Source organism: Xenopus tropicalis, chromosome 2 (genome assembly GCF_000004195.4).
Source record: "Xenopus tropicalis strain Nigerian chromosome 2, UCB_Xtro_10.0, whole genome shotgun sequence".
Lineage (NCBI taxonomy): Eukaryota > Metazoa > Chordata > Amphibia > Anura > Pipidae > Xenopus > Xenopus tropicalis.
Window position 1 is genome coordinate 171,525,564 of NC_030678.2, and position 26,933 is coordinate 171,552,496.

The window sequence follows — 26,933 nt, forward strand, 5'->3', positions numbered from 1 at the left end:
AAAGGGATCTTTCTGTAATTTGGATCTCTATACCTTAAGTCTACTTAATATCATTTAAACATTAAATAAACCCAATAGGGCTGTTCTGCCCCCAATAAGGGGTAATTATATCTTAGTTGGCATCAAGTACAGGTACTGTTTTATTATTACAGAGAAAAAGGAATCATTTAACCATTAAATAAACCCAATAGGGCTGTTCTGCCCCAATAAGGGGTAATTATATCTTAGTTGGGATCAAGTATAGGTACTGTTTTATTATTACAGAGAAAAAGGAATCATTTAACCATTAAATAAACCCAATAGGGCTGTTCTGCCCCCAATAAGGGGTAATTATATCTTAGTTGGGATCAAGTACAGGTACTGTTTTATTATTACAGAGAAAAGGGAATCATTTAACCATGAAATAAACCCAATAGGGCTGTTCTGCCCCAATAAGGGGTAATTATATCTTAGTTGGGATCAAGTACAGGTACTGTTTTATTATTACAGAGAAAAGGGAATCATTTAACCATGAAATAAACCCAATAGGGCTGTTCTGCCCCCAATAAGGGGTAATTATATCTTAGTTGGGATCAAGTACAGGTACTGTTTTATTATTACAGAGAAAAAGGAATCATTTAACCATTAAATAAACCCAATAGGGCTGTTCTGCCCCCAATAAGGGGTAATTATATCTTAGTTGGGATCAAGTACAGGTACTGTTTTATTATTACAGAGAAAAAGGAATCATTTAACCATTAAATAAACCCAATAGGGCTGTTCTGCCCCCAATAAGGGGTAATTATATCTTAGTTGGGATCAAGTACAGGTACTGTTTTATTATTACAGAGAAAAGGGAATCATTTAACCATGAAATAAACCCAATAGGGCTGTTCTGCCCCAATAAGGGGTAATTATATCTTAGTTGGGATCAAGTACAGGTACTGTTTTATTATTACAGAGAAAAGGGAATCATTTAACCATTAAATAAACCCAATAGGGCTGTTCTGCCCCAATAAGGGGTAATTATATCTTAGTTGGGATCAAGTACAGGTACTGTTTTATTATTACAGAGAAAAAGGAATCATTTAACCATGAAATAAACCCAATAGGGCTGTTCTGCCCCAATAAGGGGTAATTATATCTTAGTTGGGATCAAGTACAGGTACTGTTTTATTATTACAGAGAAAAAGGAATCATTTAACCATTAAATAAACCCAATAGGGCTGTTCTGCCCCCAATAAGGGGTAATTATATCTTAGTTGGGATCAAGTACAGGTACTGTTTTATTATTACAGAGAAAAGGGAATCATTTAACCATGAAATAAACCCAATAGGGCTGTTCTGCCCCAATAAGGGGTAATTATATCTTAGTTGGGATCAAGTACAGGTACTGTTTTATTATTACAGAGAAAAGGGAATCATTTAACCATGAAATAAACCCAATAGGGCTGTTCTGCCCCAATAAGGGGTAATTATATCTTAGTTGGGATCAAGTACAGGTACTGTTTTATTATTACAGAGAAAAAGGAATCATTTAACCATGAAATAAACCCAATAGGGCTGTTCTGCCCCAATAAGGGGTAATTATATCTTAGTTGGGATCAAGTACAGGTACTGTTTTATTATTACAGAGAAAAAGGAATCATTTAACCATTAAATAAACCCAATAGGGCTGTTCTGCCCCCAATAAGGGGTAATTATATCTTAGTTGGGATCAAGTACAGGTACTGTTTTATTATTACAGAGAAAAGGGAATCATTTAACCATGAAATAAACCCAATAGGGCTGTTCTGCCCCAATAAGGGGTAATTATATCTTAGTTGGGATCAAGTACAGGTACTGTTTTATTATTACAGAGAAAAGGGAATCATTTAACCATTAAATAAACCCAATAGGGCTGTTCTGCCCCAATAAGGGGTAATTATATCTTAGTTGGGATCAAGTACAGGTACTGTTTTATTATTACAGAGAAAAAGGAATCATTTAACCATTAAATAAACCCAATAGGGCTGTTCTGCCCCAATAAGGGGTAATTATACCTTAGTTGGGATCAAGTACAGGTACTGTTTTATTATTACAGAGAAAAAGGGAATCATTTAACCATGAAATAAACCCAATAGGGCTGTTCTGCCCCAATAAGGGGTAATTATATCTTAGTTGGGATCAAGTACAGGTACTGTTTTATTATTACAGAGAAAAAGGGAATCATTTAACCATGAAATAAACCCAATAGGACTGTTCTGCCCCAATAAGGGGTAATTATATCTTAGTTGGGGTCAAGTACAGGTACTGTTTTTGGTGGTTGGTGGGTGTGCCCACATTTTCTAACCTTGAGTCAAAGTCACTCAGTGACAAACAGTGGGCACCCTGGCATAAATAGTGTGAGAAAGGCAGCATTTTAAATTTAACAAAAAAAATTCAATAGGTGAAGTTTGTTTGGCTGTTGTTGGCTCCACCCACTTTTTCTAACTCTGAACCTCAGTTACCAGGTGACTAGCTCTGCAAAGTTTGGGGACCTTAGTATTAATATTTAAAGAATGGCAGCAGTTTAAATTTAAACATCTGAAGTCTATAGGTGAAATCTGATTGGGTCCCACCCACTTCTCTAAACTTGGAACATTCTCACCCAGTGACAAACTGTGCAAAGTTTGGGGATAATGACATTAAACATGTGAGAATAGCTGCAGTTAAAATTTCCCCACTGAAAACAATGAAAGAAATGTGATTGGCTTTTAGCGCCCCGCCCACATTTTCTAACCTTGACTATGAAGTCGCCTGGTGACTGACTGTGCAAAGTTTGGGAACCCTGGCATCAAACCAATAAAAGTCAATAGGTGAAATCTAATTGGCTGTTGGTGGCTCTGCCCACTTTTTAAAAACTTAACCTGCAGTCCCCTAGTACCAACTGTGAAAAGTTTGGGGACCCTGGGGTTAATACTGTGAGAATGGCAGCAGGTTGGATTTCCCCACTGAAAGTCAATAGGTAAAATCTGATTGGCTGTTGATGGTTCTGCCCACCTTTTCTAACCTTGAACCGCGGTTACCTGGTGCCTTACCCTGCAAAGTTTGGGGGCCCTGGTGTTATTACTGTGAGACTGGCAGCAAGTCAATAGGTAAAATCTTCACATCTCCGCCCACTTTTGGGGGTCCAACAATCATCATATTTTCATTCAGACTGACCCCATGACTATGTGATGCAAGTTTGGGGAGTGTAGCCTCAAAGCTGTAAGAAAAGTCAATGGATTAAATTTGATTGGCTGTTTTTGGCCCCTCCCACTTTGCTTTTTTTTTTAAAACAAAAAACTTGAATGCGTAGTCACCCAGTGACTGACTTTCAATAGGTGAAATTTGATTGGCTTTTGGTGGCTCCACACACTTTTTGAAACTGCAGTCCCCTAGTGACCAACTGTGAAAACTTTGGGGACCCCGGTGTTAATACTGTGAGAATGGCAGCAGGTTGGATTTCCGCCAAGTCAATAGGTAAAATCTGATTGGCTGTTCACAGCTCCGCCCACTTTTAGGCATCCAGCATTCATCATATTTTCATTCAGACTGACCCCATGAGTATGAGATGCAAGTTTGGGGAGTGTGGCCTCAAAGCTGTAAGATTGGCAGCAGTTTCAATTTCCCCATAAAAGTCAATGGGTGAAATTTGATTGACGGTTGGTGGCCCCTCCCACTTTGGGGTCATCCAACAAATGTTGCTGTTTCATTCGGGGAGACCCCATGATTATGTTATTCAAGTTTGGGGGGTGCAGCTTCAAAGCTGTAAGTGCGGCAGCAGTTTGAAAATCTTCCCTGTCAAAGTCAATGGGAAAATTGGGGGGTTCGGAGCGGCGCCACAAAAAGACGGGGGGCAGGATCCCTTAGAAAAGCACAAGCAACCTGCTCCGCTATAGGGCGAAGAAGTGTGGGGAGTTTGGGTGCTGTACCCCTAAAACTGTAGGAGGAAAATGGGGAGCGCTAAGAAGAAGAAGCTGAAGTGGAAGAACAGTCTGTGGGGGTTTCAACCCAACATAATAAAAATACTCAAGTGGAGAGAATAGAAAAGAAATCCCCTCTGGGCAATAAAATCTAAAGCAACTGAATTGTCCAAGTTATTATTTCCAGTAGGTACAGGGTCATTGTTGCCTAAAATTGAAGGGAATTACCCCAATAGGTGAATAAATCTAAGGGGAGGAGCTAATACCAAGAGATACTAATTTGAACCCTAAGATCCCATTGTATATTTACTGTATTCCAGATACCAACAGAGAATCCCAGGCAGCTTATACATTAATCCAGCGGGTTGTAGGGGGGCGCTAGCGCTACCGGCGCCATTGATCTGTTGGTCCCAGGGTTCCCACTGTTGTTGGGTCAGTATACACAGCAACACCCCCTCACACATTCAATAATGCTGGAATTGTGGGGGGAAATGTTGCATTTTGGGAAAAAAAACATGTCAAACTGCATCCATAATTGCATTTTTTACTGCACTTATGTCGTAAATGACCCCCTATGTATAGTGAGAGACCATTTGTAACTAGAAAGGGAAGTTTGAGAACAAACTTCATGTTGGGTTGAAAAACATGAAGTCACTGAATGGGCTCCGCCCACTTTCTCTGACCTTGGACCACAGTTATACAGTAAAAACCACTGTGCAAAGTTTGGGGACCCTGGTTTTAATAGTGTCTGAATGGCAGCAACTTAAATTTCCCCACTGAAAGTTAACGACAGCTGATTGGCAGTTGGTGACTCCACCCCCTTTTTCTAACCTGGAACTGCAGTTACCCAGTGACTAACTCTGCGAAGTTTAGGGGCCCTAGGATTAATAGTTAAAGAACGGCAGCAATTAAAATTGAAACCAATAAAAGTCAATAGGTGAATTGTGGTTGGTGGCTCCGCCCACTTTTTCTAACCTTGAGTCGAAGTCACCCAGTGACAAACAGTGGGCACCCTGGCATAAATAGTTTAAGAATGACAGCATTTTAAATTTAAACCTATAAAATTCAATGGATGAAATCTGATTGGCTGTTAGTGGCCCAACCTACTTTTCCTATTTTTGAACTGCAGTCCCCGAGTGACCAACTTTGCAAATTTTGGGGACTTAGGCATAAAAATTTTGAGGCTGACAGCATTTTATACTTCACAATTGAAAGTAAATAGGTGAAATGTGATTGGGTTTTGGCGGTCCCGCCCACTTTTTCTAACCTTGAGTACAAAGTCACGCAGTGACTGACTGTGCAAAGTTTGCGAACTCTGGCATCAAACCAATAAAATTCAATAGGTGAAATCTATTGTTGGTTGTTGGTGGCCCCGCCCACTTTTTCAAAACTAAAACTGTAGTCCTCTAGTGACCAACTGTGAAAAGTTTGGGGACCCTGGGGTTAATACTGTGAGAATGGTAGCAGGTTGGATTTCCCCATTTAGAGTCAATAGGTAAAATCTGATTGGCTGTTGGTGGCTCCACCCACTTACAAAAATACAAAAAACCTTAAATGCGTAGTCACCCAATGTCTGACTATGCAAAGTTTGGGAACCCTGGCAACAAACCAGTAAAAATCAATAGGTGAAATCTGATTGGTTGTTGGTGGCTCCACCCACTTTTCAAAACTAAAACTGCATTTCCCCGTTGAAAGTCAATAGGTAAACTCTGATTGGCTGTTGGTGGCTCCGCCCACTTTTTCTTACCTTGAACCACAGTTACCTGGTGCCTAACTCTGCAAAGTTTGGGGACCCCGGTGTTATTACTGTGAGACTGGCAGCAGGTTGGATTTCCACAAGTCAAAAGGTAAAATCTGATTGGCTGTTCACATCTCCGCCCACTTTTGGGCATCCAACAATCATCATATTTTCATTCAGGCTGACCCCCTGACTATGTGATTCAAGTTTGGGGAGTGTAGTCTCAAAGCTGTAAGTTTGGCAGCAGTTTCAATTTCCCCATAAAAGTCAATGGGTACAATATGATTGGCTGTTGTTGGCCCCTCCCACTTTGCAGGGTTTTTTTTTTTTTTAAACAAAACCTGAATGCGTAGTCACCCAGTGACTGACTGTGCAAAGTTTGGAAAATCTGGCATCAAACCAATAAAAATCAATAGGTGAAATCTGATTGGCTGTGGCGGCTCCGCCCACTTTTCAAAACTTAAACTGCAGTCCCCTAGTGACCAACTGTTAAAAGTTTGGGGACCCTGGGGTTAATACTGTGAGACTGGCAGCAGGTTGGATTTCCGCCAAGTCAATAGGTAAAATCTGATTGGCTGTTCACAGCTCCGCCCACTTTTAGGCATCCAGCATTCATCATATTTTCATTCAGACTGACCCCATGAGTATGAGATGCAAGTTTGGGGAGTGTGGCCTCAAAGCTGTAAGATTGGCAGCAGTTTTAATTTCCCCATAGAAGTCAATGGGTGACATTTGATTGACTGTTGGTGGCCCCTCCCACTTTGGGGTCATCCAACAAATGTTGCTGTTTCATTCGGGGAGACCCCATGATTATGTTATTCAAGGGCGAAGAAGTGTGGGGAGTTTGGGTGCTGTACCCCTAAAACTGTAGGAGGAAAATGGGGAGCGCTAAGAAGAAGAAGCTGAAGTGGAAGAACAGTCTGTGGGGGTTTCAATCCAACATAATAAAAATACTCAAGTGGAGAGAATAGAAAAGAAATCCCCTCTGGGCAATAAAATCTAAAGCAACTGAATTGTCCAAGTTATTATTTCCAGTAGGTACAGGGTCATTGTTGCCTAAAATTGAAGGGAATTACCCCAATAGGTGAATAAATCTAAGGGGAGGAGCTAATACCAAGAGATACTAATTTGAACCCTAAGATGCCATTGTATATTTACTGTATTCCAGATACCAACAGAGAATCCCAGGCAGCTTATACATTAATCCAGCGGGTTGTAGGGGGCGCTAGCACTACCGGCACCATCGATCTGTTGGGCCCAGGGTTCCCACTGTTGTTGGGTCAGTATACACAGCAACCCCCCCTCACACATTCAATAATGCTGGAATTGTGGGGAGAAATGTTGCATTTTGGGAAAAAAAACATGTCAAACTGCATCCATAATTGCACTTTGTACTGCACTTATGTCGTAAATGACCCCCTATGTATAGTGAGAGACCATTTGTAATAAAACCCCAGTATTTATGGTTACCAAGTAAAACAAACAAAAAAAAAACACTTTCTTTTTAAAACAGAACTGTATGTTATAACTATTTGCACAGTTTTATTAGTGTCCTCCAATCAGCAGCAGATCTGCTAACCCTCATCTCAGGCTGCACAACTGATAATATTACTGCTCTCACACTGTATGCAGTCACATGTGTTGTCATGGTGATTTCATTGGGATGTCACAGGGCCCTCAGTCAAATGCGTTGTCATGGTGATTTCATTGTGATGTCACAATACACACAGCAGGGGTGTCCAGCATTAGACCAAAGAGTGTCATTCCTTGTTGGGAATTCAAGGTAAGTAGATCTCAGCGACTTTTTAGCTTTTATGATGTTTATTATATATATATGTTTAGTGCTTTATTTTAATACTTTGAGATTAAAGACTGTAGTGCCATGTACATATTAAACTGTATGGAATTAAAGGGAATTCGATTTTAAAGGGGGATTTTGTACTTGGTCTGACATACAACAAATGGGCCGTTCCCTATGCCGATATATTATACATATAATAGTGGGACGTTCCCTATGCCGATATATTCTATTTATAATAGTGGGCCGTTCCCTATGCGGATATATTCTATTTATAATAGTGGGCCGTTCCCTATGCCGATATATTCTACATATAATAGTGGGCCGTTCCCTATGCCGATATATTCTACATATAATAGTGGGCCGTTCCCTATGCCGATATATTTATACATATAATAGTGGGCCGTTCCCTATGCCGATATATTTATACATATAATAGTGGGCCGTTCCCTATGCCGATATATTATACATATAATAGTGGGCCGTCCCCTATGCCGATATATTATACATATAATAGTGGGACATTCCCTATGCCGATATATTTATACTTATAATAGTGGGCCGTTCCCTATGCCGATATATTTATACTTATAATAGTGGGCCGTTCCCTATGCCGATATATTCTACATATAATAGTGGGCCGTTCCCTATGCCGATATATTATACATATAATAGTGGGACATTCCCTATGCCGATATATTTATACTTATAATAGTGGGCCGTTCCCTATGCCGATATATTTATACTTATAATAGTGGGCCGTTCCCTATGCCGATATATTCTACATATAATAGTGGGCCATTCCCTATGCCGATATATTCTATTTATAATAGTGGGCCGTTCCCTATGCCGATGTATTTATACTTATAATAGTGGGACATTCCCTATGCCGATATATTTATACTTATAATAGTGGGACATTCCCTATGCCGATATATTTATACTTATAATAGTGGGCCGTTCCCTATGCCGATATATTTATACTTATAATAGTGGGACATTCCCTATGCTGATATATTTATACATATAATAGTGGGCCGTTCCCTATGCCGATATATTTATACTTATAATAGTGGGCCGTTCCCTATGCCGATGTATTTATACTTATAATAGTGGAACATTCCCTATGCCAATATATTCTACTTATAATAGTGGGCCGTTACCTATGCCGATATATTCTACTTATAATAGTGGGCCATTCCCTATGCCGATATATTCTATATATAATAGTGGGCCGTTCCCTATGCCGATATATTCTACTTATAATAGTGGGCCGTTCCCTATGCCGATATATTCTACATATAATAGTGGGCCGTTCCCTATGCCGATATATTCTACATATAATAGTGGGCCGTTCCCTATGCCGATATATTATACATATAATAGTGGGCCGTTCCCTATGCCGATATATTCTACTTATAATAGTGGGCCGTTCCCTATGCCGATATATTATACATATAATAGTGGGCCGTTCCCTATGCCGATATATTATACATATAATAGTGGGCCGTTCCCTATACAGATATATTATACATATAATAGTGGGCCGTTCCCTATGCCGATATATTATACATATAATAGTGGGCCGTTCCCTATGCCGATATATTCTACTTATAATAGTGGGCCGTTCCCTATGCGGATATATTATACATATAATAGTGGGCCGTTCCCTATGCGGATATATTCTACTTATAATAACGGGTCGTTTCCTATGCCGATATATTATACATATAATAGTGGGCCATTCCCTATGCGGATATATTATACATATAATAGTGGGTCATTCCCTATGCCGATATATTATACATATAATAGTGGGCCGTTCCCTATGCGGATATATTCTACTTATAATAGTGAGCCGTTCCCTATGCCGATATATTCTACTTATAATAGTGGGCCGTTCCCTATGCCAATATATTCTACATATAATAGTGGGCCGTTCCCTATGCCGATATATTCTACTTATAATAGTGGGCCGTTCCCTATGCCGATATATTATACATATAATAGTGAGCCGTTCCCTATGCCGATATATTCTACTTATAATAGTGGGCCGTTCCCTATGCCAATATATTCTACATATAATAGTGGGCCGTTCCCTATGCCGATATATTCTACTTATAATAGTGGGCCGTTCCCTATGCCGATATATTATACATATAATAGTGAGCCGTTCCCTATGCCGATATATTATACTTATAATAGTGGGCCGTTCCCTATGCCAATATATTATACATATAATAACGGGCTGTTCCCTATGCCGATATATTCTACATATAATAGTGGGCCGTTCCCTATGCCGATATATTATACATATAATAGTGGGCCGTTCCCTATACGGATATATTCTACTTATAATAGTGGGCCGTTCCCTATGCGGATATATTCTACATATAAAAGTGGGCCGTTCCCTATGCCGATATATTCTACTTATAATAGTGGGCCGTTCCCTATGCCGATATATTCTACTTATAATAGTGGGTCATTCCCTATGCTGACATATTTATACTTATAATAGTGGGTCATTCCCTATGCCGATATATTTATACTTATAATAGTGGGTCATTCCCTATGCCGATATATTATACATATAATAGTGGGACATTCCCTATGCCGATATATTTATACATATAATAGTGGCCATTCCCTAAGCTGCTATGTTCTACATATAATAGTGGACCGTTCCCTATGCCGATATATTTATACATATAATAGTGGGACATTCCCTATGCCGATATATTTATACATATAATAGTGGGCCGTTCCCTATGCCGATATATTTATACATATAATAGTGGGACATTCCCTATGCCGATATATTTATACATATAATAGTGGCCATTCCCTAAGCTGCTATGTTCTACATATAATAGTGGACCGTTCCCTATGCCGATATATTTATACTTATAATAGTGGGTCATTCCCTATGCCGATATATTTATACTTATAATAGTGGGTCATTCCCTATGCCGATATATTATACATATAATAGTGGGACATTCCCTATGCCGATATATTTATACATATAATAGTGGCCATTCCCTAAGCTGCTATGTTCTACATATAATAGTGGGCCGTTCCCTATGCCGATATATTTATACATATAATAGTGGGCCGTTCCCTATGCCGATATATTTATACATATAATAGTGGGACATTCCCTATGCCGATATATTTATACATATAATAGTGGGCCGTTCCCTATGCCGATATATTTATACATATAATAGTGGGACATTCCCTATGCCGATATATTTATACATATAATAGTGGGACATTCCCTATGCCGATATATTTATACATATAATAGTGGGCCGTTCCCTATGCCGATATATTTATACATATAATAGTGGGACATTCCCTATGCCGATATATTTATACATATAATAGTGGCCATTCCCTAAGCTGCTATGTTCTACATATAATAGTGGACCGTTCCCTATGCTGATATATTTATACATATAATAGTGGCCATTCCCTATGCCGATATATTTATACATATAATAGTGGCCATTCCCTAAGCCGAGATGTTCTACATTTAATAGTGGGCCGTTCCCTATGCCGACATATTTATACATATAATAGTGGGCCATTCACTATGCCGATATATTATACATATAATAGTGGACCGTTCCCTATGCCGATATATTATACATATAATAGTGGGCCATTCCCTATGCCGATTTATTATACATATAATAGTGGGCCGTTCCCTATGCCGATATATTCTACATATAATAGTGGGCCATTCCCTATGCCGATTTATTATACATATAATAGTGGGCCATTCCCTATGCCGATTTATTATACATATAATAGTGGGCCGTTCCCTATGCGGATATATTCTACATATAATAGTGGGCCATTCCCTATGCCGATTTATTATACATATAATAGTGGACCATTCCCTATGCTGATATATTATACATATAATAGTGGCCCATTCTTTATGCCGATATATTATACATATAATAGTGGCCATTCCCTATGCCGATATATTATACATATAATAGTGGGCCATTCCCTATGCCGATATATTATACATATAATAGTGGACCGTTCCCTATGCCGATATATTCTACATATAATAGTGGGCCGTTCCCTATGCCGATTTATTATACATATAATAGTGGGCCGTTCCCTATGCCGATATGTTCTACATTTAATAGTGGGCCGTTCCCTATGCCGATATATTTATACATATAATAGTGGGCCGTTCCCTATGCCGATATATTTATACATATAATAGTGGGCCATTCCCTATGCCGATATATTATACATATAATAGTGGGCCATTCCCTATGCCGATATATAATAGTGGGCCGATCCCTATGCCGATATATTCAACTTATAATAGTGGGCCGTTCCCTATGCTGATATATTATACATATAATAGTGGGCCGATCCCTATGCCGATATATTTATACATATAATAGTGGGCCGTTCCCTATGCCGATATATTTATACATATAATAGTGGGCCATTCCCTATGCCGATATATTATACATATAATAGTGGGCCATTCCCTATGCCGATATATAATAGTGGGCCGATCCCTATGCCGATATATTCAACTTATAATAGTGGGCCGTTCCCTATGCTGATATATTATACATATAATAGTGGGCCGATCCCTATGCCGATATATTCTACTTATAATAGTTGGCCATTCCCTATGCCGATATATAATAGTGGGCCGATCCCTATGCCGATATATTCAACTTATAATAGTGGGCCGTTCCCTATGCCGATATATTATACATATAATAGTGGGCCGTTCCCTATGCTGATATATTATACATATAATAGTGGGCCGATCCCTATGCCGATATATTCAACTTATAATAGTGGGCCGTTCCCTATGCCGATATATTTATACTTATAATAGTGGGCTGTTCCCTATGCCGATATATTTATACATATAATAGTGGGCCATTCCCTATGCCGATATATTATACATATAATAGTGGGCCATTCCCTATGCCGATATATTTTACATATAGTAGTGGGCCGTTCCCTATGCCGATATATTATACATATAATAGTGGGCCGTTCCCTATGCCGATATATTATACATAGAATACTGGGCCGTTCCCTATGCTGATTAAATATACACACTATAGACGTGTCATTTCCTATACAGATGTTCGGTGCATAAACAAGAGCACATTAGGCTAATTTATTATGGATACTTGTGGATGTAAACAGGATTATTTTGCTATCAGCAAAGATTCATATTAGCTTTGTTATTTCTAAAATACAATTTAAGGTAGATATCGAGTGTTTTAAAATGATGTAGGGGAAGGCCTCTATAGCTAGGGGTATAAAAAAATAATTTACATTTGGGGGCTCCTGGGATGATATGGGGAGGATCTCTAGAGCCAGGAACATAATATTTTGGGATATAGAATGATGAGGAACAGAAACTATTCACTGGGTTGGAAGTAGGAGGAATGTGTGAGATAAAAGGAGAATGAGTTTAAGCAAAATTTATCTATAGATCTTTCCCATAATATTCATTCCTTTCATCTTTTTAACTAACAAGGGTGGGTAATCATTGGGCCATTAGGTCTTTATGATACAACATTGGGGGTGAATCCCATAGACTGCAGGGAAAAGCAAACCGTTGTACAATTGTAATAGTATAAATAGAAATACAAGTTGTATGTACAGTATTTGTTATGGATGCAAAAATATGAATTTTTTAAGCTTATTTTCTCTTTTTCTCCCACAGATTTTAAAGAAATCCCTGTGCAAGACTCTGCAGAATAAGGATGGCTTTCCGCTGTCCTCTTCTGTGGATTATTGTGCATGGACTCCTATTTTCTTGTATTTATTCATTATCAGGTAAGTTACTAATGTCATAATTTCATCTTTATGTAACTTTATGTAACTCATTTCTGATTATATATACTGTATATAATTGTTATTACTGGGCATTTAGGATCTAACAATCATTCTAGCATAGAAAAGAACTGTCTGAATTTGTTTCTCCCTGTATATGATACCCAATATGGGGGACAGCGCGCCCTACCAACCCACTTAACAGAATGGTGTTCAACTGCCCAAACCATTTTGAGCACATTCTGATGAAATGACCCAGCTACTGGATAAAAATGTCAATTTTTAACACTGAAATGGGGTAAATCCAGCAACCTGTTGGTAATAAAACAAGTATAAGGGGCAGATTTCTCAAAGTATGAGTTCAAATCCCGAAATGGGAAAAATTCGGATTAGATACGAAAATTTCTGATGATCGCAAATGCTTACGAAAAAATCGTAACAGTCACGATAATATCGTATTGGCGATCCGAAAGTCACAAAATTTTCGTATCCAAACGATCGTAAACTGCGGGAAAATCTTTCTAACTTTGATCCATCTGTGCATGTATTTGGAAGCCTCCCATAGGGCTCAATGGGAGCTCCAACCTGGCCCAAGTCAAGATAACAAAGCTTTAATGAATCCGAAACTTTCATACTCGTTGGGACAAATGTGATTTTGTTGCGTAAATTTTGTCGCAAAGTACGAAAAAGTCACGCAAATTAACGAAAAAATAGCAGAAAATACTTACAGTTCTATAAATTAGAAAAAATAGGAATTTTTTATATTCGGAGTCAATCGTACTTTGATAAATGTGCCCCTTAATATTACTCGCCAAATTCTAACAGTGTCATAAAGACAACAAATCCATGACAGAAGTCTGACCAAATTGTAAAAACTGCCATCTAAATATTAAAAATATGACGCTATTGCTCCACAAGAGTTTGCTCAGTGCGCCAAAACCTTTTTTTTATGCGACATGACCCAAATAGTGTTGCAGCGTTTTTCTCTGATATTTTCAATTTGTGGAATCATTTTCTTGGAAAATGTGTTGAAAATATCAAGGCTAGGAAAATTTCTTTAAAATGTTGTAGTTTGGGTACAAAGATAGCCACACCCCTTTTTTAAACTTCAGTTTTTTAACACTTGTAGTGGAGGCAGAGACGTGTTAGGAAATGAATCTGTGAATATGCCGGCATAATTTCAACATTAATTACAGGAGTTTTCTTTACCAACACTTTTCTGAATTCCCCCCATCAAAGAATTAAAACTAAACGACACATTTTTTCGCCCTAAATAAATGTTTATTTATTTATATTTAATATAAATGTTGTAACCAAGTAGAAATGCAGTGGGCTGATACTTATACGTGTTTGTTTTGGCAGAAGAGACCAAAGAAGAAAGTCCAGGCAACGTCCCAGTGACTATGGGAGAAGTTGTGACCAAAAATGAAACTGAAGAAATGGGAATATTCTGGAAAGCACTGGATTTACCCAGTATAAGGACCAAACGAGAAGTCCACACTGTCAGTACCGACACTCTGAGATACCTTATCCCAGTAGTTGTTCTGGCGGTACTGGCAGTCTTGGGAATCATTGGATGGTAAGTCATTTCTCTTCCTCTAACAGGAGGTGGGTGTGCAACAACTTCATTTTTAGTGTAAGAAACCCAGAAAAGGGACTGAAGTAACTGTGTACTTGTTATCTTTGTGCAGGATTCTGTTCTACCTCGAGAGGAGAAAGATGATACTGAAATTACAGGCTTTTGATGAAGAGAATCCTCCAGAAGAGAAACCAATAGAGCCAAAGAGGTTTGTAATACTTTACTATGAACTAGGCCCATCTGTTCTGCTCAGCATTTAGAGAGAATGTAACCCCCACTTACACACAATATGGATATTTTCATTACTACTTAGTAATATCCCTGCAAAACAGTTCATTTCCCCTTCTCAGTCAAAAGACTCATAATCCAGTAGCCATAATACTTTCTGTTTATAATCCTTTCTTTTACATGTTATTTTTTGGGGTGGTTTTTGGTTTAATATTTTGTGGACGAATTGCTACCTTGTCAAATCCACAAAATATTCATTTTGAATGTTACTAATGCTAAAAATCTACATCCAACTGAATCCTACCCCAACTGGAATATAAGTTTTATAGCTTTAATGTGTCCTTTGTTTTGTAGGAAAAAGCTTAAAAAAGTTGCTAAACGCAAGCAAAAGGCTGCTGAGCGAGATATTGAAGCTCAGCTTGAGGAAGAAGAAGAGGAGGAAGAAATAGGCGATGAGCCTATAGAACCTCCGAAGAAATTAAAGAAGAAAAAGCCTAAAAAAGTTGCTAAACGGAAACAAAAGGCTGCTGAGCGAGACATTGAAGCTCAGCTTGAGGAAGAAGAAGAGGAGGAAGAAATAGGTGATGAGCCTATAGAACCTCCAAAGAAATTAAAGAAGAAAAAGCCTAAAAAAGTTGCTAAACGCAAACAAAAGGCTTCTGAGCGCGATGTAGAAGCGCAACTTGAGGAAGAAGAAGAAGAGGAGGAAGAAATAAGCGATGAGCCTATAGAACCTCCAAAGAAATTAAAGAAGAAAAAGCCTAAAAAACAGTGAGTTAACTGGGATTTACCTTTTTTCTAGAATGGAAATAAAATGAAATGAAATATGTCCAACTGAGCCGAGTATCCAAGTTCCATAGCGCTTAAATATATCCTTTTGTTTTATAGGAAAAAGCTTAAGAAAGTTGTCGAAAGTGACGAGTCTGCTGAACTAGAGGAGGAAGAGCAGCTTGAGGAGGAAGAAGAAGAAGAGGAACCTCCTAAGAAATTAAAGAAGAAAAAGGCTAAAAAACACAAAGCGTGAGTTTTTAACTGATCTTCCTTTCAATTGCCTGAGCCCCGAGCCCCGTCTGGCACAATGGAGACCTTATTACTTTAATAATTATTATCTGCCAGACGTGTAAACTTTATTATTTCAAATTAATTATCTATATAAAAATATTGTTCTGACTAAACTTTCACTGTCTCCAAAATAAATTTTTATAATATGACAGAATATAAGACTTATGAGAGTCTAGCAGCATATTGTGTAATACTCGGATACACCCGGGTTCCTATTATCATGGTTTCTCCCAAACTTAAAATGACAGAATTATAATACTTTTTTTTTCTTTTTTTAGAAAAAAGCTTCGTGTATCGGCGTCGGAAGATTCAGAAGACTCAGACGTCTCCGATATATCAGAAGAGACTGCTGAGTCGGATGATTCTTCTGAGTCAGAGGGGGATGGGCAAGAGGAAGAAACAGATGAACAACCATCCCTCTTAAAATGGGCCATGAAATCAGCAGCAAAAAAGACTTCAAAATTCATCAAGTGAGTTTGCTTGGCCTTTACTAGTCATGTGACTTTGTTTGTATTGCTGACCCCCCAGGTGTCTGTAACAAAACAATCACATTACTTAATTAGCTCAGGTTAATATCGTTATAACCGCTTCTCTCCGCTCCGTCTTGTAGGCAAGTGGAGCAGAGCAAATGCGTAATGTGATTTAATGGCTTAGGGGCACATTTACTAAGCAATTTTGAGAAAAAGTCATTTTTTTTACTTCTAGATATTTTTGATATTTATAAATGGGTTTGTGCCAGTACTCGATTTTTCTGATATGGTTTCTCGAAAAATTTTGAAAATAACTCCCATAATTCGAGATTTATTAATGTTTAGTTCACTTTTTTTTCGAGTACCATTGAATCCTATGGAGGCTCAGAGTGGCTGAGCAATAGAATAGTCGGTGACAGCCTGTCCTTGACATATTTTCAATGAAAAATGAATCCCCTCATTGTTTTCTGTTTCACCCAGTTTCAAGGGAAACTTGATTGTTTAATACGAATCTATCCAACCTCGAGTTTATGTGATTTTCAAGGCCAAAAAACCTGAGTTTTAGTAAATGTGCCCCTAAATGTCACTTTGGCCTCAGATTCATTTCCTCTTTCAAAAATAATTTTATAATTAGACTTAAAAGTGTCACAGATATTCCTGTCCATAGTCCAGATGTAAATGAATATAAGCAGCTTCTGGCAGCATTGTTTTTGGTTCATTAATACACCCAGCTGGCTATTAGAACGGCTGCTCACAAGTGCAAATTTTTGTATTTTTTTTTAAATCTGTTATTTATCTTTTTTTTAGGAAAAAGCTTGATGATGCTATGAAGTCAGATGAGCCAGATGAGGAAAGTAGCCCAGACAGGACTCCTGAATCTGAGGAGACTGCTCAATCTTCCTCTTATGAAGAAGAAAAATCAGAGGAAGAAGAAATAGATGAAGGCCCAGACCTCTTAAAACAGGTCTTTAAATCATCTAAAAAGGCTGCAAAATACATAGGGTGAGTTGTTGGGCTCTAACACATTGGCGAGAGTCCTAATTACATTTATCACCACTCTCTAATATATTTATATATATACACCAGTGATCCCCAACCAGAGGCTCGGGGGTAACATGTTGCTTCCCAACTCCTTGGATGTTGCTCCCAGTGCCCCCAAACCAGGGAGTTATTTTTGAATTCCTGACTTGGGGGCAAGTTTTGGTTGAATAAAAACAAGATTTCCTACCAAATAAAGCCCCCTGTAAGCTGATAGGGTGCATAGAGGCCCATAATAGCCAATCACAGCCCTTATTTGGCTCCTCCATGAACTTTTATGGTGCTTGTGTTGCTCCCCAAGTCTTTTTACATTTGACTGTGGCTCACGAGTAAGAAAGGTTGGGGCTCCCTGATATACACTATATATTCACTATATATTCACTTTACAATGAACTTTCACTGTATGGGAAACATTTCCGTCCATAACTCAAATGTGCATATTTGTAAATATTCAAGATCTCGGTTTGATAAAATCTGAAAATTAGCGTTAAAGATTTCAGATACAAATATATAGAGGACTATGAGTTTTTTTGCCTCTTTTTAAGTGAATGGTGGCCAAAAAAATCACAGCCTCCAATATATACAAGTTTGAATCATAAAAATTTGATTGACTAACTTGGCAACTAAAAACAACTAAAATCAGCCAATGTTCTTAGCTGCCAGGGTAGAAGAGTTTCTTAGCAATTGAAATCTTGAAGATTAATAAAGCACCGCACAGTGTCATCCTAAATCTTTCAGCTTTGAAACATATTTATTATACAGCTGGCAGTTTGTTGTACTGTAATCACCCCTCTAAAAATGATAGATATTTTATAAAACAAAATGTAAATTATTTTTTTGTTTTTGCAGTAAAAAGATTGTGCAGTCAGCTAAGACAAAACAAGCTGATACTGAGGAAGATCAGTCAGACCGGGATGAGGCTTCTGAAGGGGAGGAGCCTAGCGACCGAGAAGAAGAAGGACCAGGACCCTCCCATTCACAGAAAGCCACAAAGGCTAAAGAAGGCACAAGGTGAGTTTGCTCAGTCTTATTGTAACTGTCAGAGCCCAGAACCCAATAGCTAAACTGTCGTACACATTACGGGGCAGATTTATTATGCTGTGTAAAAAACGGTGTCAAAATTCACCATATAACGGCAGGCGTCGCTGTGTAAAGATCGGCTTCATTTCTTAACATGTATTTTCTTGTGCCAGAACTTACGTAAAACAATGGCAAACTCTTCTATTTATTTTACACAGCTTTTTACCCCGTTCAATCGACAAATTTCATTTTATAAAGCATAACAAAAAATTTTTATCGCGTCTTAATTTTCGCGACTTTTCGCACGATTCACTATAAGTATATTTGCGCTATTTTACGTACGGTATTTCATGCGATATTTTTGTCACGATAAATAGCATGCGCGGTATTTATCGCATGCGCTGATTGTCGCGACATTACGCACGCGACAATCGGCAGCATAAAACTGGCGACATTTTGCCCTGGGAGAGCACAGAGTGCTAGAGAGGTGCTGTATAAATGTTTATTTGCAAAAAAAAAAACCAAAAACCAATAAAAATATATATTGGCGTGTATGGCTAACATGGCGTGCGTTCATTTGTGCGACTATTTATATGCGGCTACAAGTGATGAAATGTTTCACCAGGCATGGATTCGCAGCGAATTTTTGGACGTGCGGCGAATTTTTCCGCGGCTAATTTTTTCATGCGTTTCGCAAAACAATCCGCCAATGGCAAGACACATTAAAAAATTGGCCACGCGAAAATTCCCCGCATGTCCAAAAATTGACACAGGCTTCAAAAAATAATAGTCGCGGGCAACAATTTTTTTGCCCGCACAACATTTTTGCCGTTTCGGGGATCTTTCCAAAGATTTGCTAAAATCCTGCTAAATTTGCTAAATATTTAGTCGCGATAATATACAGTACTGTAGCGGTAAATCTTTAGTCGCAATATTATACAGTAGTGTAGCGGTAAATATTTAGTCACACAAAATACATTTCTAGGTATATTTTGGCGATTTCTTTGTCGCGACTTTTTAATCTCGCGACTTTTTGAAGCCTGTGTCAATTTTTGGACGTGCGGGGAATTTTCGCATGGCGAATTTTTTTATGCGCTTTGCCATTGGCGGATTGTTTTGCGAAACGCATGAAAAAATTTGCCGCGGAAAAATTTGCCGCACGTCCAAAAATTCGCTGCAAATCCATGCCTGGCGAAACATTTCATCACTTGTAGCCGCATATAAATAGTCGCGCAAATGAACGCACGCCATGTTAGCCATACACGCCAATACTTTCGTAAAATTACTGTATTAAAAATGACCATTTCCCTGCAAACTGGCGGCTGCGTCACTCTAGGGGAAACACATACTTGCAAAGTCCATATTTTATTGGCAAAAGCTCATTTACTGTACTTTTCTATAATTATTATACCTAGTAATGTATTTTGTGCGACTAAAGTTTTACCTCTATAGTACTGTATATTTTGGCGACTAAAGATTTACCTCTATAGTACTGTATATTTTGGCGACTAAAGATTTACCGCTATAGTACTGTATAATATCGCGACAAAATATTCACCGCTATAGTACTGTATATTATCGCAACAAAATATTCACCGCTATAGTACTGTATATTATGGCGACAAAATATTCACCGCTATAGTACTGTATATTATCGCAACAACATATTCACCGCTATAGTACTGTATATTATCGCGACAACATATTCACCGCTATAGTACTGTATATTATCGTGACAAAATATTCACCGCTATAGTACTGTATATTATCGCGACAACATATTCACCGCTATAGTACTGTATATTATCGCGACAACATATTCACCGCTATAGTACTGTATATTATCGCGACAACATATTTACCGCTATAGTACTGTATATTATCGTGACAAAATATTCACCGCTATAGTACTGTATATTATCGCGACAAAATATTCACCGCTATAGTACTGTATATTATCGTGACAAAATATTCACCGCTATAGTACTGTATATTATCGCGACAAAATATTCACAGCTATAGTACTGTATTTTATCGCGACAAAATATTCACCGCTATAGTACTGTATATTATCGCGACAACATATTTACCGCTATAGTACTGTATATTATCGCGACAACATATTTACCGCTATAGTACTGTATATTATCGTGACAAAATATTCACCGCTATAGTACTGTATATTAGTAGCGAAATTCCATACATGCCAAGACTTTAGTAAAATTCAGTAAAAAGACACATACTTGAATAAATAACACTGTAAGTCCATATTTTATTGCAAAAAACTCATTTACTGCACTTTTCTATAATTTTTCGCCTGCCTGTAGCAGGTGTTAATTTTCGCATAGCCTAATGCGATATTTAGCGCGCCTAAGTGTTTGTGAATCATGCGATCGTATTCTTTTCAGTGCGGAAATTAACGCATGCATTAAAACTAGCGCGAAAAATACCGCATGCGAAAATGGCGACTTAATGCACACGATAATACTATGGTGAATCGCGCGCTAATTATCGCGACTTATTTAACGCAAAAAAGCGTGCGATAATTTTTATCGCACTTTCGTGAATCGGGCCCTTAGTCTTAAGATATAGGGGCAGATTTATCAAAAGAGAAAAAAGTGTTGGAGGTGGTGTTAGAGACAATTCTTATTGAGTTCTATTGAACCTCACTAGCTTTTACTTGCCGGGGTTTTTCTGGCGACTTTTTAAGGATTTTTTATTTATTCTCTTAAGAATATTCTTGAGTATAGTCACATTCGTGTTTTTTTACTTTTCCTTCTCAAAATGTAAAAAAAGCATAATTTAGAATTTTGATAAATCTTTAACTGAGTTTCCTGAGCTTTTCCACAATGTCTTATTTGTTTTTGTAGGCATGAAGACCATAAGCTCCATGGTGAGGAACACGATCATCTAAAAACACATGACCATGTGAAAAAGGATGATCATTCAGAACAGCACCACCATGATGAGCATGAACACAAGAGAAAAGATCATGTTGATGATCATGTGGACGAGAAACATGATCAAGTACATGATGAAAAGAAAAGACACCATGAAGCAGAGCATGGTAAGGTCGAGCATCATGAAGAGAAAAAGCACCATGATGTGGACCATGATGAGCATAAAAAGCATCACATGGTCGACCATCATGAAGAGAAAAAGCACCATGATGTAGACCATGATGAAAAGGAAAAGCATCACAAGGCCGAGCATCATGAAGTGAAAAAGCACCATGATGTCGACCATGATGAAAAGGAAAAGCATCACAAGGCCGAGCATCATGAAGTGAAAAAGCACCATGATGTCGACCATGATGAAAAGGAAAAGCATCACAAGGCCGAGCATCATGAAGTGAAAAAGCACCATGATGTAGACCATGATGAAAAGGAAAAGCATCACAAGGCCGAGCATCATGAAGTGAAAAAGCACCATGATGTAGACCATGATGAAAAGGAAAAGCATCACAAGGCCGAGCATCATGAAGTGAAAAAGCACCATGATGTCGACCATGATGAACACAAAAAGCATGACAAGGCCGAGCATCATGAAGAAAAAAAGCACCATGATGAAAAAGAAAAGCACCACAAGGCCGAACATCATGAAGCGAAAAAGCACCATGATGTCGACCATGATGAGCATAAAAAGCATCACATGGTTGAGCATCATGATGTGAAAAAGCACCATGATGAAAAGGACCACAAGGCCGAGCATCATGATGTGAAAAAGCACCATGATGAAAAAGAAAAGCACCACAAGGCCGACCATCATGAAGAGAAAAAGCACCATGATGAAAAAGAAAAGCACCACAAGGCCGAGCATCATGATGTGAAAAAGCACCATGATGAAAAGGAAAAGGACCACAAGGCTGAACATCATGATGTGAAAAAGCACCATGATGTAGACCATGATGAGCATAAAAAGCATCACATGGTCGAGCATCATGAAGTGAAAAAGCATCATGATGAAAAGGAAAAGCACCACAAGGCCGACCATCATGATGAGAGAAAGCACCATGATGAAAAGGAAAAGCACCACAAGGCCGACCATCATGAAGTGAAAAAGCACCATGATGAAAAGGAAAAGCACCACAAGGCCGACCATCATGATGTGAAAAAGCACCATGATGTAGACCATGATGAGCATAAAAAGCATCACATGGTCGAGCATCATGAAGTGAAAAAGCATCATGATGAAAAGGAAAAGCACCACAAGGCCGACCATCATGAAGTGAAAAAGCACCATGATGAAAAGGAAAAGCACCACAAGGCCGACCATCATGAAGTGAAAAAGCACCATGATGAAAAGGAAAAGCACCACAAGGCCGACCATCATCATGTGAAAAAGCACCATGATGTAGACCATGATGAGCATAAAAAGCATCACATGGTCGAGCATCATGAAGTGAAAAAGCATCATGATGAGCATAAAATGTAAGTAACAAACTTTGAAGCTGATTTTTGAATTGTAATTGCTCTATAATGTATTCATTAATGATAAGTGAAATTTTCACAGCAAAAAGTTTGCCCCATAAAAACACTCATAGACCAAAATGTATTTTGAATAGAAAAAATGGCCATGAAAAGAAAGACGCCGCAACAATCCCCATTGCCTTTACTTCATTTTTCCATGAATTTTATGTTGTAGCGAGACAGTATTGGCTCATCACTAATTCCTATTTCTTTCTTTGCTAAATATGAGCCCAATTTTTGACCAAGGCATCTGGCACCCTTATTAGTCAATCTCTTGTGATTTTTGAAAAAAAACAAAAGTTCTCATAATGCAGAAATGTAACATAAATATCTCAAATTCATTTTTGTATGCTTTTATATACAACACTAGTTTGTGAATAAATCAGCAAGTGTGGGCTGTCTGTGTTGTACGTTTGGTCTCCAGGGTTGCTCTCTTGCTGCATCCATTGCACCCCAATTTTCATAGGTTTCATCTTTTTTCATAGAATATCTTACATGTTTTCCATCACCCAATTCCATTAATTTGACTTAGTACCCACTACTTTGTTCATTTTTTCTTTTAAATACAATTATTTATTAACCCTTTATACTTGTGTTTATTTGTGCAGGGCTGAGCATGATGACCATCATAAGAAGGAAAAGGCAGTCAAAAAGAAACAAAAGCCTAAGAAAAAGCTTAAAAGAATTACTACGTAAGTAAAACAACATCCATAGCTTTGCATTATAAGGATTTAACATAATACGTACCATAATCATAATTGCCAACGTCCCGTGCATTTATAAGCTTTTAATTTAGCGGGCATTATACAGATAGAGTTGCTGCACACATGCACCTTATAGACATCAGCTTACAAACACAATTGGCTTTAACATGAAAGCAAAATATTATTATTTATAATATTTTTGTGTGGTCTGTCGTAAATAGAATATTATGGCAGCTTGAAAGACATATTTACGTTGGCGCATGATGCTATTTTAGTTGAAAACAACAAAACCGTAGAGCAAATATGGAATCCATATGGGTAATGATGTTGAAGTCTAATCTTCTATTTCCATTCCAGGCACCATGCCCACCACAGAGAAAGTTCTTCAAGTTCTTATTCGGAGCCCGACTCTCCGGACTCCGATGTGGATTTGGGCGCCACCTTGGGTGCTTCCTGCAAGGCGTTGTTTACTATTGGAAAGTGCGTTGGAAGATGTGTTATGAAGACGCCGAAAGTATACAAGTACGTTCGTAATTCCTAATTCATTCTAATAAGACTGCAAACATAGAGTAGAATAATTACAATATCAACGGTTGTTCCCATTTGGTTGGTTTGAGTTGACTGTATCTTCCCATGCAATCATTTACTGAATTTGGCAGATCTGATTAGATTTTAAATTAAAATTGTGATGACTCAACCATCTTTATATTGCCTTGGGCATAAAAAGTTAAAATTGAAAGGTAACAAGTCACCATGAAGTTTATATATAGTTTAAAATACTTAGGGAATTCCAAGGCAAAATGTACCCTAGCTCACTCCTACAGAACGTGCATGTAATATGTCACTTGTTAGGACTATTATTAAGGTTTGTTGCCTTTAGTAATTCTGTTGGGCCCAGTGTTTTCTGATTTTCTAATGAAGAATTTTTGATGAATGTAAAATACAATGTAGCTTATTACTGTCACTTTTTTATTGGATTTTTATTTGTATGATATGTAAGAGCTGATATGCCATAATTCCTGGGAGTCTTTCCCCATAATACTCAGGAAACAATGGGTTTAATGGCAAATAGAAGGGATGACTGCCCGAATATACTGTACTGCCCTGTACTGTAAGAAACACAGCGATAACTGTGAACCCTTCATGTCACATATCTCAGATAATTAATGTATGATATTGGCATAGAAATGGCTTCATTCAGATACATTGCTGCAGTGTTTAAACAAGGAAGTCATTGCACATGTTTTCACTATTCTTTGTTATTTTTGCAGATTTCTGAAGGGGAAAGTAAAATATTTGAAGAAACTCAAGAAAGTCCTAGTAAAAGTAATGCATGTCTGTAAAAAGATGGAGTGGGGTAAGAAAACTAAAACAGTAAGACATGCAATTGGCTGCACCAAAGGAAACATGAAGAAGGCATGGAAAATGAGCAAAGCAGCGGGGAAGAAAGGCTACCACCTCTGCAAGAAGATGCATTTAGTGGCAGGCGCCAAAAGGGCGTACAAACTGTGCAAGTCCTGCTGGAAACACGTTCACGTGAAAAAGATGTACAAACAGTGCAAGGCAGGCGCAAAAAAGACTTACAAACTGTGTAAGATCTGCTGGAAGAAGTTCCACTTGACTAAGAGAGTGAAGCAATGCTATCATTGCTCCAAGGCGACAGTCAAGTTATGCATAAAGTGCTTTAAGATGTGCGAGCAATGTGCTCAATCATTCGGCACGACAGTCGCAGAGACAGCGGCATAAAGCAGTCAAATCATTTCAAGAAAATAGTAAAGCTGCATGAGCCTGGGATTTAGGGTTGTGGAGGAGGGCCCAGGCCCACATTTTGCAGTCAGTTATCCCACTAATTCAAGAATAAGTTATTATCTTCAAGTATCCAAGAAAAACAGACATCACGATACTGGAGACAATACGACAAGATTAAAAGTTTGGATTACTTATCTGTTGGCCATGGGAAATAGGGTTGAGGAGGAGGGCCCAGGCCCAGATATTGCACCAAGGCCTATGGGCCAAGTTATGGACTTTTGAAAAGTAGTTTCAATCTGGAAGAAGCCAAGCAAACCGGATTCCAAGAGAGCAGAGACTATAAGTCAAGGTTAACTACTTAGTTTCATTATCTATTGGCCCTGGGAATTAGGGTTGAGGAGGAGGGCCCAGTGGACCACTAGCTATGTCAAAAAAGAAGACATCCAGAAACCTTGGCTACCTGCCGTCAGCAACAGTATAAACACATGAACATTTGATTCATAGTTTTATGCTTTTGTGATGTTATAAATAAAAGTTTTTAACTCAAAATATAATTTGGCACAAATAAATTTGTTTAATTAATAGATTTACATTGATCACTAGGGACGGTACAATAAACTTGTGGAGTATGTTCGGGGACAGAAAACTTACCTAGAACATCCCTAGAAGAGCAACACATTAATATTCTCCTTTACCTTCTAAGAAATTGTAAATAAACAGACTAATTATGGGGAAACGTTACTTGAATTTATATTTGCCAATGAAATATGATATTTTCATTGGCAACAACAGAGAATAACCCCCATATGTAATAAATTTGCCCAGTAGCAGTAACCCATACCAACCAATAAGGTGATTGCTTTTAAACAGGTGACCAATAAACTCTACCTGATGATAGGTTGCTATGGGTTACTGCTCCTAGGCAAACGTAATGCCTTTTATTATATAACTCCCTAACAGTCTTAGGGGCCCTTTTGACACAGGTGTTTGTTCCCACGTCCCCCTGCATTCAGCGCTTGCATTCACCTTAATGTGAACAGCCCAATCCAGAACTGGATCTGTGTTCCACCCAGGGTCGGACTGGGGGGTGCCCCGTGGGCCCTGCAGCAGGGTCCCCCACCCAACGTCCTCCCCTGAGCGCATATGAATTAAACGCATCAGGGGAGGAACGGTCGGGCAGGTGGAGCACCAGCAAGGGTCGGGTCTGGGCCGCCGACAGCCACCGGGATTTTTCCCGGTCTACCGGCTGCCCAGTCCGACCCTGGTTCCACTGCAGGGGGACCCAGGAACAATTGTAATTGTAAGGGTATGCGGAACCTATTCACTGTC

The 26,933-nt window shown here is 38.5% G+C and overlaps 2 protein-coding genes across 2 annotated transcripts; both read left to right on the forward strand.

Annotated features, from left to right (window-relative positions):
- The first annotated feature begins 13,171 nt into the window (after positions 1 to 13,171).
- LOC116408915 (nucleolin-like) lies at positions 13,172 to 15,938 on the forward strand. Its single transcript, XM_031897357.1, has 4 exons — positions 13,172 to 13,288; positions 14,648 to 14,864; positions 14,977 to 15,072; positions 15,447 to 15,938. The coding sequence occupies exons 1-4, from the start codon at positions 13,216 to 13,218 to the stop codon at positions 15,865 to 15,867; spliced, it is 807 nt and encodes a 268-aa protein (XP_031753217.1). The 5' UTR covers positions 13,172 to 13,215; the 3' UTR covers positions 15,868 to 15,938.
- Positions 15,939 to 15,983: 45 nt separating this feature from the next.
- Positions 15,984 to 26,158, forward strand: LOC116408608 (sarcoplasmic reticulum histidine-rich calcium-binding protein-like). Its single transcript, XM_031896239.1, has 7 exons — positions 15,984 to 16,624; positions 17,432 to 17,626; positions 18,512 to 18,673; positions 21,553 to 23,112; positions 23,760 to 23,843; positions 24,213 to 24,377; positions 25,127 to 26,158. Exons 1-7 carry the CDS (start codon positions 16,587 to 16,589, stop codon positions 25,599 to 25,601), a joined length of 2,679 nt encoding a protein of 892 aa, XP_031752099.1. The 5' UTR covers positions 15,984 to 16,586; the 3' UTR covers positions 25,602 to 26,158.
- The last annotated feature ends 775 nt before the right edge of the window (positions 26,159 to 26,933 follow it).

Bases quoted from the DNA above. Each gene is read 5' to 3' on its own strand.
- LOC116408915 (XM_031897357.1), top strand. From the start codon at position 13,216: ATGGCTTTCCGCTGTCCTCTTCTGTGGATTATTGTGCATGGACTCCTA. The intron at 13,289-14,647 runs GTAAGTTACTAA...TTGTTTTGGCAG, and splicing joins TTGTATTTATTCATTATCAG to AAGAGACCAAAGAAGAAAGT. The intron at 14,865-14,976 runs GTAAGTCATTTC...ATCTTTGTGCAG, and splicing joins GTCTTGGGAATCATTGGATG to GATTCTGTTCTACCTCGAGA.
- LOC116408608 (XM_031896239.1), top strand. From the start codon at position 16,587: ATGAAATCAGCAGCAAAAAAGACTTCAAAATTCATCAA. The intron at 17,627-18,511 runs GTGAGTTGTTGG...TTGTTTTTGCAG, and splicing joins AAGGCTGCAAAATACATAGG to TAAAAAGATTGTGCAGTCAG. The intron at 24,378-25,126 runs GTACGTTCGTAA...TTATTTTTGCAG, and splicing joins AAGACGCCGAAAGTATACAA to ATTTCTGAAGGGGAAAGTAA.